Here is an 11,970-nt window from a genome sequence, read left to right as displayed (position 1 = left end):
ATCTGTAGAGGGAAATAGTCATCATTTTGTATCCAAGACCCTTCGTTATCAGATCAGAAAGTAAGTGGGTACGATTTCCCAGCAGTAGTATTTCATACGGTGGCAATCAAGTTTGAATCTGAATTTGGCTTGCAATCAACTGCAATCTTTAAAGTTATGTAACCACATTAAATAACATGTAATGACTCGAATGTTCAGTCATGTCTGTGAAGGGAAATTGATTTTTCCAGTACATCAGACAAGTGATCTTGACATACCTGCAAAAGGCAGCCAGCTCTATATACACAGTTGTATGTTGTCACTATGCAGTAATTGCATCACCTCGAGTGATTTTTTTTCACTTGTTTACCATGGAAATCACATAACAGGCATGTTCGCTTGTGCTTTCCTAGAATCATATTTTTAAATCAGAATAGCTTTTTTTCACGAAATGCCAAGGATTGGAGAACACTCTTGTACATTTATTATTACGCTGCTGCTCTCCCTGACCAATCCTTTCTTTGTAGCTCTTTCTAAAAGTGCTTATTTTCCATCGTTTGCTTTCCTGGTCCTAGTTAATGTGGAAGATCGTTTTCAGACAAATATGTGCACTTTAGAAATTGCCAAAAACAGGAGAAGGAATAAGCGGCTCTCTCCGCTCCGTCCTGCTCTACCGTTCCATGTGATCTTGGCTGATCGGCCACAGGCATCATCTCCTCTTCTGAACTACTTCCTCATCGCCCTCCATTTTTCTCTCCACTTCCTACTCAACTGCCCACAGTGATCCTTCTCTGCAACTGTCCACGGGTAAGAGTATTCGGAAATGTCAGTCACCCACTGTAGGAAGGGGTTCCTGGTTGACGTAGGGACAAGTGTATGAGGCAGGGGAACAGGCCTCACTCCCCACCCTCAACATCACCCCAAAAATACATCTAATAAATGAGGCTGTGGTGCATGTACCCTGTAGCACAGTGGTTCCCAACCGTTTACTTTCCACTCACATACCACTTTAAGTATTCCCTATGCCATAAGTGTTCTGTGATTAATAAGGGATTGCTTAAGGTGGTATATGGGTGCAAAGAAAAAGTTTGAAAACCACTGTTTTAATCGTCCCTAATTGACTCGTTATGTGCACGGTTTCAGAACTCCAAAGGAAATGGGCCAATGACAATTTTTCTCAAGCAAAATATTTCAGTAACAATTGGGTCTAGAGCAACCTTCCCTTCCTACTCACACGCCACTTTAAGCAATCACTTACTAATCACAGAACACTTATGGCATAGGGAACACTTAAAGTGGGATGTGAGTGTAAAGTAAAAGATTGGGAACCTCTGCTGTAGTAGTAAAAAAGTCTGCCTTTGCATTGTCATTCTCCAAAAAGCTATCATTCTTCAATTCCCATGCACATCACAGAGTGGATTTTCAATTCCTCTTTGGAGAGGGACCAGATTCCACTGGCTGTGGTGTGCCACCTCCTTAGTTTAGCATTGATTTCATTTGTTTGAGAACATTTATGCAGTTTGGCTATGATACCCAGTGCTTTAGTTCACCCTCAATATGGTCTCTGACAGTTCTTCCCTTGCTTCCCACAGCAAACTCCCTAGCTGGGCTAGGGCAGTGGTGCCTCGAATATTTTATATAACAGAAAAGGCCTGGAATTATTATCCATATACGATAACAGGTAAGGACTGTTCTGCAATTGAAATCTTTCCTAATTAAGTTGGGTTACAAAATCTACGTTCTGCAGGACAATACCAATCTTCCATTCATCAGTAGAAGGTAGTGAATTTAGGATTTGCCCTCTCTTCCCATTCTCCTTTTTTTTCCCCACATAATAACTTGTAAAATCCAATTCACTGAGGACAGCAGCCTAAATATTGCAAAATCCCACAATTAACGGGCCAGATGAAAGGGTTCTGGCTGATGGTGGTCGAAATATAAATGCTGACCAGGACCCTTCTGCTCCTCCTTGTGTAGCACGGTGGAACTCTCATCATACCTTGACGAAGAGCTCAGGGCCAAAACGTTGGTGATGCATTTTTATCTTTGCTATATAAAGTTCGCGGTTTGACCTGCTGAATTTCTCCAGCAATGTGTTTTTACTTTTTTCTCTTTTTTCTGTGTCAAGCGAAACTCGATGAGTACTGCTCTTGTCTCTGAGTCAGAGATTGTGACTTCAAGCTCTGTGCCAGATTCTAGAGCACAAAAGTCCAGGGAGTGAAATGATAAAGTTTGCAGACACTGTGGTTGAAGTTAAACACAATGCTGGAGAAACTCAGCACATCAAATAGTGTCCTTAATACCGCAGAGATTAAGTACTTTCCTATATAAAATCCAGGTAGGAAATCCAGTGCAGCCTTAAGAGAACTGACATTGTTGGTAGTGCAGGTATTATCAAGGATGTTCAGTGAGGTCTTGCCTGCGTCCTGATGTATATATAAAAGCCCTATGCCACTATTTTGAAGAGCACAGAAGTTATCCCAATTCTTTGGCCAGTACTGTAAAAGTCCAAAAATCCAGATCCCAGGATCTGGATCCAGACCTTGAAAGCTCTCAAACTTTTTTAATTTAGCGGGCTTTTGTGTGCATGTGTGCAAAAGCACCATAGATACACAAAAGTCGTGCAAGTTAACAAATAAATAATTGATTAATTTTAACCTTGTATTTTATGTGAAAAAATGTTTTTGTTTATAATAAACTATCAAAATTTTACCTGTTCATTTCTTTCTTTATTCTCCTTAAATTTGAATTGTAAAAATTACTGTCAGAGAATCTGGAAAATCCAAAAATCAGGATTGACCTAATCCCCGAGCAATCTGGGTTTTCGGACTTTTACTGTATTTAGCTCTCAATCAGTATCACTTAAAAAAAGATTATCTGCTCTTTATCACATTGCAGTTTGTTTGAGTTTGCTCGACAACACTTCAGACCAACTTGATTGACTGTGAAGGGCTCAGGTTGATGTGAGATGTAGAAGAGCTATTGCTCTTTGAATAAAGCCAACAGTAGAGGACAACAGTTTGGAGCAAAATTCAATCTGCTCTAGGAACTCAAAGTGGGATGAGCAGGCATCTGTGGGGTCAAGGAATTGTCCCAATGTAGAGCGTCGACCGAGGGTGCTGCTCGATCCACTGAGTTTCTATAGCCATTAGTTCTTTCCATCAAATTCCAGCATCTGCTGTCTCTTTGTGTCTCCATCCGTTGGAAGTTATGCCAACCTGTTGCCTCTTCAACAGGAAAAGAGACTTACATTTATATAGAATTTCCCACCTCCTATTCAGGGTATCCCAAAACAAACTGTAGGCACTGAAGCTGACAAACACCAGGATGCAGGACCCAATTTCTCCATGGCAAGCAGCAAAGGTATAGGAATCAAATTATTTACTTTTATGATGTTTAGTGAGGGAAGAATATTGACCAAGATATCAATTAGAAGCCCCCTGCCTTTCCTTGGATCTTGTACATTTACCTGAAAGGATAGGCATAGAACATTACAGCCTTCTAGTCTATGCCAAAACAATTTTCTGCCTAGTCCCACAGACCTGCACTCAGTCCATAGCCCTCCATATCTCTCCCATCCATGTAACTGGCCGAATTCTTAAATGTTAAAATTGAGCCTGTATTCACCACTTCATCTGGCAGCTCATTCCACACTCCCACCATTTTCTGTGTGAAGAAGTTCCCCATTATGTTTCCCATAAACTTTTACCCTTTCACCCTTAACCCATGTCCACTAGTTTATATCTCACCTATCCTCAGTGGACAAAGCCGACCTGCATTTATTTATTCTGTCTATCGCCCTCACAGTTTTAAATACATCTAACAAATCTCCCCTCATTCTTCTGCGCTCTGGGGAATTAAGTCCTAAACTGTTGAACCTTTCCCTGTAAATCAGTTTCTGAAGTCCAGGCAACATCTTAGTAATGTTCTCTGCACTCTTTATATCTTTTCTGTAGTTTGGTGACCAAAACTGCACACAATACTCCAAATTTGGCCTCTCCAATGACTGAGATAACTTTGCCATAACATCTCAAATCCAATACTCAACACTTTGATTTATGAAGGCAAACATACAACCCTAACTATCTGTAACATCACTTTCAAGGAATTATGTATCTTTATTCCCAGGTCCCTCTGTTCTACTGCAGGATTGCATGCCTAGGATGGGCAGCTTATCTCTCACCACCTCAAAGGAATATCAACCTAGACTTTTGTATTGGAGTCTCAGGAATAGTACTTAAACCTACGATCCTTTTTGAGCTAAGAGAGCAATCTACTCCGACGTCCACAGCAATGCATGCCTCCGGTCCAAACGGAAACTATACCACCATGACCATCCAGTGAAAGTTTCAGTTTGACAGCGGAATGAAATACGAAAGCCTGCTGATTCCGTGATTGAAGTAAAAAAAAATACGCTGCTGGAGAAATTCAGCAGGTCACACAGTGTACTTTAAATAGCAAAGATAAAGATACATAACCAACATTTCGGGCTTGAGCTCCTCATCGAGGTACGAGCAAAATGTAGGCAGGTGCCAGAACGTTAGTCCTCTCCTTTGCATTGGATCACATGAGGAGTGAAATTAATGCGGGTGCTGTGGCAGGGACAATGTTTGTGATCTCAATCCCATTTCTGCAATAAAAATGCCCCACCATTTTAATGGAGCAACTGCCTACATTTTGCTCATCCCCTGATGAAGGGCTCAAGCCCAAAATGTTTGTTATGCATCTTTATCTTTGCTCGATTAAGTACACCGTTTGACCTGCTGAGTTTCTCCAGCATTACGTTTAAAGTATCACAGCAGAGTCCGTTACCGGAAGAGAGTTTGGTTGCTTCATCTGGCTGGCCACTTGACTTGATCCTGGATTTCCTTGCTGGGATCTGTGGGAAGAACATTTAAAGTCAGCCTCAGTGTGTGCTGCCCAATTATTAAATCTGACCGTGATTAAAACACATCTCCTTTGTACAAGGAAATTGCATTTGTAATTTCCAAAGTGTCTACAACTCAAATGCCTCAAAATGTGGTTCAAACCAAATCCTCTCCTGTGGGCACAGCCCTGAGAAGAATACTTCAATATTATGTCCCAGCTTCTAAATGGAAAATGCAATCCTGTCCTTTCTGAGGACTTTGCTGCCAGGCAACGGGTTTTGTTCTTTATTCATAGTGCACCACGAAGTCCTTTCAGTACAGAATGAACTCACTTAAACATAATTGCTCAAGCATTTCAAAATGAGATGAGTTCACCCAAATGATCATCTTGAGGGTAGGGTGGGGATGATTATTTTATTACTTAATGTCTTTTTTTCTTTCTCTCTTCCCTGCATTGCTTCTCTCCGTCACGTGCAACTAGAGTACACGGTGAGTACCTTCATGCTTTACATTCTGTACATCTATGCATTACACAAATCCTGATGCTGAATGAGGCCTATGCAATATAACCCAATAAAATACCATGGGTCACAAGGGGAATCGGTGACAATCCACAGATGATTAGGCCAGTCATATTGGAAGATAACTATATTTATCCATGACATTGGAATTTTACTTGGAATCCTCACCTCTCTTAGAGAGGTCTCAAATAAATGAGATTGGTTACAGGAATTTTATGGCATTATGCTTATTTTTCTTTTGCCTCAGATCTGAGCTGATAAAGAGGATATTGAATAGGTAAATTTAATAGAGGTGGATAGTCCCAGATTGTTTAAGAACTACAGTACAACTCCGATCATCTGAAATGGTCAGGATCGGGCCGGTGTCAGATAAACCTTTTTTCTTCAGAGAACTGGTCATTTTTTTTAAAAGCAGCCCAGAGGCAACAGCAAATCACTTGTAACAGTGTTTAAACAACAAGGGAAGGCTTTTTAAGCATTAAAATAAAGCTGAATTCCCACTAAACAAACTGCTGGCCGCCGCCGATCACCGTCACCCTGCTGCTGCCAGGAGCCCGACGTCCCTGTTGTTTTTGGGAGCGCAAGGTCCCTGCTGCAGCCTGGAGCCTGATGACCCCGTGGCTGCCATGGGCCCGAGGTCCCTGCTGTTGGGAGCCCGACGACCCCGTGGCTGCCAGGAGCCTGACGACCCTATTGCTGCTGGGAGCTTGACGTCCCCGTTTCTGCCGGGAGCCTGAGATCTCCTTGATCATGTGGGGACATGGGATTCTTCCGACTGCTTACTGGGAGGCAGTGGCGTGCAGTTTGAGAGGAAAAGTTGGAAAGAAAAGTCAATGGGGGTAGGTAAATAAGAAATGGAAAGAGAGAGGGGAGGGAGTTTCCTGAAACGAAGACAATCGTCATTCTAATTTCATGCCGGGTGAATTTTTTTTGCAACCAGTGAGGTCAGTTCAATTCTGAAAAAATCTTGGATAAATGAGGATTTCTGATTTGTTTCGGATATCCTCATTTATTTGAAATTTTTAAAATTTTCGGATAAATGAGGATTTTGGAGACTTTGATTTTGGATAATCGGAGTTGCACTGTATTTAGACCAGCACCAACACAGACGTGGATAGAAAGCTACAGGGCCAAGTGGTGGAAAGGAATTTAGACAGGTACATCAGAGTTAGTGTGAGCACGGGTTTCTATGCTGTATGATTCTATGATATACCTGTACTTTTTTTACTGTGTAATTGGATTAAAGTAACTCGCTTCCCACCTCTGTGTGCATGTCTCAGGTCCTGACAAGTGCACAAGCCCTGTGCAATTGTTTTTTTTTTAAAATTTAGACATACAGCACGGCCCTTTCAACCCACAAGTCGGTGCCACCCATTCGAGCGGTAGAAGGAAACCGGAGCCCCCGGGGAAAGCCCACGCCGACACAGGGAGAAACCCCTTACAGACAGTGTGGGATTCAAACCCCTACCCCAATTGCAGGTGCTGTGCTAAGTGCTACGCCAACCATGCCCCCCAATTGTTCAATTCTTCAGATCCATATTGCATTCCTCTCCTCTCCCTCCTATTCCCCTCCCTCTCTCCACTGTCTCCTGTAATGAATCCTCCCCCTTTTCTACTCCCTCCTTGACGTGACCTTTTTCTCCTGCTCCTGCTCTGCCTTATGTTTCCTTTATGGCACTGATCATTTGGTTACCAGCGTAAAGCTCCCTGATGCTGTGAAATGAAACTACAGTTAACCCCATGTCACAATTAAGGAATGTCCAATCTCGATAATTAGATAATCCATCACTTTCTGTTAATGCAATTACACAGAGCGATGATCAGTGAATAATGTGGATTGAAATGTTAAGGAACTGAGCTACAGGGAAAGGTTGAACAGGTTACGACTTTATTACCAGGAGCGTAGAAGAATGAGGGGAGATTTGATAGAGGTATTTAAATTTATGATGGGTATAGACAGAGTAAATATAGGTAAGCTTTTTCCACTGAGGGTAGGTGAGATACAAACCAGAGGGCATGGGTTAAGGGTGAAAGGGGAAATATTTAGGGGGAATACAAGTTGGAACTTCTTTACACACAGAATGGTGGGAGTGTGGAACGAGCTACCAGCTGAAGTGGTGAATTGGGGGCTCAATTTTAACATTTAAGAAGAATTTGGACAGGTATGGTGGGCTATGGACTGGGTGCAAGTCAGTGGGACGAGGCAGAAATCTGTTTTAGCATGGGATAGAAGGGACAAAAGGGCCTATTTCTGTGCTGTAATATTCTTTGGTTCTCTGGCATTTGGTCCCTTGTTAAGTGCTGAGTTGATCCAGTACTTTTGTGTACTACATATTTCATCTGCTTAGATCCCGATATCATCTTCTTAATAGAGTGTCCTGCAGTAGTGTTCAGTTCAAAACACTGCATGGCAGGATGATGTTAATCTGTTCCTTAATAGTCTACTTATTCTCGAGTCAAATTCATGGATTAAATAATATCCCATTCTCTCCCAGCACCGCGATAGACTTAAATGACCTTTTTAAGTGCTGTCTCATTGATGATGTAAAGATTTCCACAGTAGCTTTCTTAGCATGCTATCTGAAAAAATGTGGTTTAAATATGGCCTTAGATGTCAAATTCCTTTTGCAACTTACAAGGTTTGTGGTATTCTTTAATCTCACCTCTCCCAGGATCAGTATCATGGCAATTCATTTGCACTTTGCACAAATTAATGGAAGCATGACTTTTCAGATCGACCACATTAAGACAGAAACCAAATGGAGTGAAAGGTTCATCTGAATTGCCTTTGTGGAAAAATGTCAAAGCATTTGTTTCCACCATGCATCTGCAGGTTGTGATCTATTTATAGTATTCAGAAGTGATTGTGGCCATTTTATCAGTATATGATCACAGTATGTTTACCAAAGCAGTTTATTGTGTACATGCAGATAAAACTGGACAACAATTTTTTTCAAAAGCTTTGCTTCTTGAAAAAAACAGTTGGGGATTATGATAAGACAATTTAAGATGAACACAAAGTTAATTTCAGATTTATTATATCATGTGGGAAGTTGGGAAAAACATTAAATTTTATTGAATTTAGCATGTTTCATCACATCATAAAGCTGATACATCGTGTAAGTTCAACTGACCTAAAAATGTTTTTCCACTGATTTTCATGTGAAGAGCCAAGGGTTTGTCTTAGTCGAAGTAGAGCTCATAGACTTTCTTAATAAATGCAGTCATGCTACGTCTTTGAGCCTTAAGTGTATACTACACAAAAGAGTCTGGAAAAACAACCAACTGAAAAACTTCACAAAGATTAGCGTATACTGAGCCGTTGTCATACCCACACTCCTGTTCGGCTCCGAATCATGGGTCCTCTACCGGCATCACCTACGGCTCCTAAAACGCTTCCACCAGCGTTGTCTCCGCTCCATCCTCAACATTCATTGGAGCCACTTCTCCAACATCGAAGTACTCGAGATGGCAGAGGCCGACAGCATCGAATCCACGCTGCTGAAGATCCAACTGTGCTGGGTAGATCACGTCTCCAGAATGGAGGACCATCGCCTTCCCAAGATCGCGTTCTATGGCGAGCTCTCCACTAGCCACCGCGACAGAGGTGCACCAAAGAAGAGGTACAAGGACTGCTTAAAGAAATCTCTTGGTGCCTGCCACATTGACCACCGCCAGTGGGCTGATATCGCCTCAAACCGTGCATCTTGGCGCCTCACAGTTCGACGGGCAGCAACCTCCTTTGAAGAAGACCGCAGAGCCCACCTCACTGACAAAAAACAAAGGAGGAAAACCCCAACCCACCAATTTTCCCTTGCAACCGCTGCAACCGTGTCTGCCTGTCCCGCATCGGATTTGTCAGCCACAAACGAGCCTGCAGCTGACGTGGACATTACCCCTCCATAAATTTTCGTCCTCAAAGCCAAGCCAAAGAAGAAGAAAGAAGTATACTCGTCACAAATGTAACAATGCATCACAGCTGATGCAGCATCGACGAGACATTTCTGCTGTACTGAATCTTCCTAAAGACAATATATGCTATTGTTAAGTGTACTCACTATGCTATTGGCTGAAGAATATGTGCATCGGCATGTGTCAGTGTAATGCACAGCATTTGCATGTATGAGCTGCTTTTATGGCCTTTCAGCATCTATCCTGACTCAGCATGCCCAGGCCTGGGACAACTTGGACTGACCAAAACAGCTTGCTTTTTGGGCAGATACTGGTAGACTTAAAATATGATGGGAAATCATAAAAATAGGTTATTTATAAAAAAGTGGCGCATGATAAGAAAAACATTGGGGTGATTTTCATGACCAGCAGTCCAAAAATACACCCCATGTTGTTGAGGAAGCAAAATCTCTGTTGTCTAGTATAATTGATCCTATTCTTTACTGTGTGTTGAAGCAGCATTTAATAGGTTTCTTCTGACACTTCCATAAATTGGAGACCACATTATTTTCCTCCACATAATGAAAGGGGAGGCGAGCATTCAGAAGCCTGAGAATACTCCTTGGGATGGTATCAGGGAACACAAGAGGGTGACATAGCAATTTTGACAGTGCCAACCATTTGAATTGACTGCACCTCATCAAGAGCTTTCCTTCCCATCTCTTTAAATGCAATCATCGTAAAGAATTCCGTCATTTATAACAGCTCCTTTCACTGTGCCTGAGATATCCATCTCAGTTTTTGGTTTTATTAATCCTACTTGGATTATCTCTGGTGGTGCATAGTTTGAGTTTCCCCTCATGAAACCCGAATGTAATTATGTATTGCATGTAATTTGCTGCTTCCTCTATTTTAGTCCTTGGGAGCTCTGATTTAGAAGAGACAAGAGTCTAAATAAGGCATGCTCTCACTGAAATAAGTTAACATCTGCTTGCATGAATTAATGCACACGTTGTATCAGTATGAGTTTTCATTTTAATCAAGGACTCCCAGTTTGAGATCATGTAGAAAAGTTTATAACAATGCCGTTAAAATTCACCAAACAACAAAATGTCAAGGATAGAGGAAAAGCTACACTATAAACGTGCTGATTATGAGAATTTAATGTCATAGAAACCATAGAACATTACAGCACAGAAACAGGCCCCTTTGGGCCTTCTAGTCTGTGCTGAACTATTTTTTTTTTGCCATGTCCATAGCCCTCCACACGACTCCTAGCCTGTCCAAGTTTTTCTTAAATGTTAAAACTGAGCCCACATTCACCACTTCATCTGGCAGCTCGATCGACTCACCCACCACTCTCTGGGTGAAGAAGTTCCCCCCTCATGTTTCCCCTAAACTTTTCCCCTTTCACCCTGAATCATGTCCTCTGGTTTGGATCTCACCTACCCTCAGTGGAAAAAGCCTATTTACTCTGTAACTTAGTTCCTGAAATCTGGGCAATGTTCTACTTAATCTTCTCTGCAGTCTTTCTATCTTATTGATATCTTTCCTGTAGGTAAATGACTAAATCTGCACTCAATACTCCAAATTTGGCCTCTCCAATTTCTTACGCAACTTTACCATAACATCCCCACTCCTATACTCAATACTTTGATTTACGAAGGCCAAGATGCCAAAATCTTTCTTTATAACCCTATCCACCTGTGACACCACTTTCAGGGAATTATGTATTTCTATTCTTGTCTGCGTTAAACTCCATCTGCCATTTTTCAGCCTATTTTCCCAGCTGGTCCAGATACCTCTGCAAGCTTTGAAATCCTTCCTCGCTGTCCACATGCCTCCAATTTTAGAGTCGTCTGCAAAATTGCTGATCTAATTTACTGTATTATCATCTAGAATCTAGATCATTGATATAGATGACAAATAAAAATGGTCCCAGCACTGATCCCTGTCATAGGCCTCCAGTCTGAAAAGCAATCATCCATCACTATTTTCTGGCTTCTGTCCAGCCATTGTCGAATCCAGTTCACTACTTCACCATGAACACCTAGCATCTGAACCTTCCTGACTAACCTTTCATGTGGGACCTTGTCAAAGGCCTTACTAAAGTCCATGTAAACAACATCGTCTGCATTTCCTTCATCATCAATCCTGGTAACCTCCTTGAAAAACTCTAAGATTTGTTAAACACAACCTACCATGCACAAAGCCATGCTGACTAACCCCTAACAGTTCATGTCTATTCAAATAATTGTATATCCGATCTCTTAGAACATCTTCCGATAATTTACTTACTACTGATGTCGGGCTCAGCAACCTGTAATTTTCAGGGTTACTTTTGGAGTCTTTTTTAACTACCCTCCAATCCTCTGGTACAATGCTCATTTTAAATATTTCTGCCAGAGCCCCTGCAATTTCTACACTAGCTTCCCTCAAGGTCTAAAGGAATATCTTGTCAGGCCCTGGGGATTTATCCACCCTTTTTGCTTTAAGGCTGCAAGCACTTCCTCCTCTTAAATCTGTATAGGTTCCATGACCTTAGCTTGTTTTCCCACAACTCTTTGCCCATTTCCTGAGTGAATACTGATGGATTTTTAAAAAAAAACATTTAAAATCTACCCCATCTCTTTTGGCTCCATACAAAGCCGTCCACTCTGATCTTCAAGGGACCAATTTTGTCCCTTACTATCCTTTTGCTCTTAATGTAT

General features: G+C 41.6%; 1 protein-coding gene across 1 annotated transcript in view; it reads left to right on the top strand.

Moving 5' to 3' along the window:
- The window catches only part of LOC138747116 (cytoplasmic phosphatidylinositol transfer protein 1-like), a 185,449-nt gene that overhangs the window by 128,074 nt on the left and 45,405 nt on the right, over positions 1–11,970 (top strand). Inside the window, exons 4-5 of the mRNA XM_069906061.1 lie at positions 1,572–1,660; positions 5,329–5,336. Coding sequence (XP_069762162.1) covers positions 1,572–1,660; positions 5,329–5,336 — 97 coding nt within the window. The remainder of the gene's footprint in view (positions 1–1,571; positions 1,661–5,328; positions 5,337–11,970) is intronic.

Source organism: Narcine bancroftii, chromosome 12, assembly GCF_036971445.1.
Source record: "Narcine bancroftii isolate sNarBan1 chromosome 12, sNarBan1.hap1, whole genome shotgun sequence".
Classification (NCBI taxonomy): Eukaryota; Metazoa; Chordata; class Chondrichthyes; order Torpediniformes; family Narcinidae; genus Narcine; species Narcine bancroftii.
The sequence above is the reverse complement of the archived record's forward strand: the minus strand, read 5'-3'. Positions and strand labels throughout refer to the sequence as shown.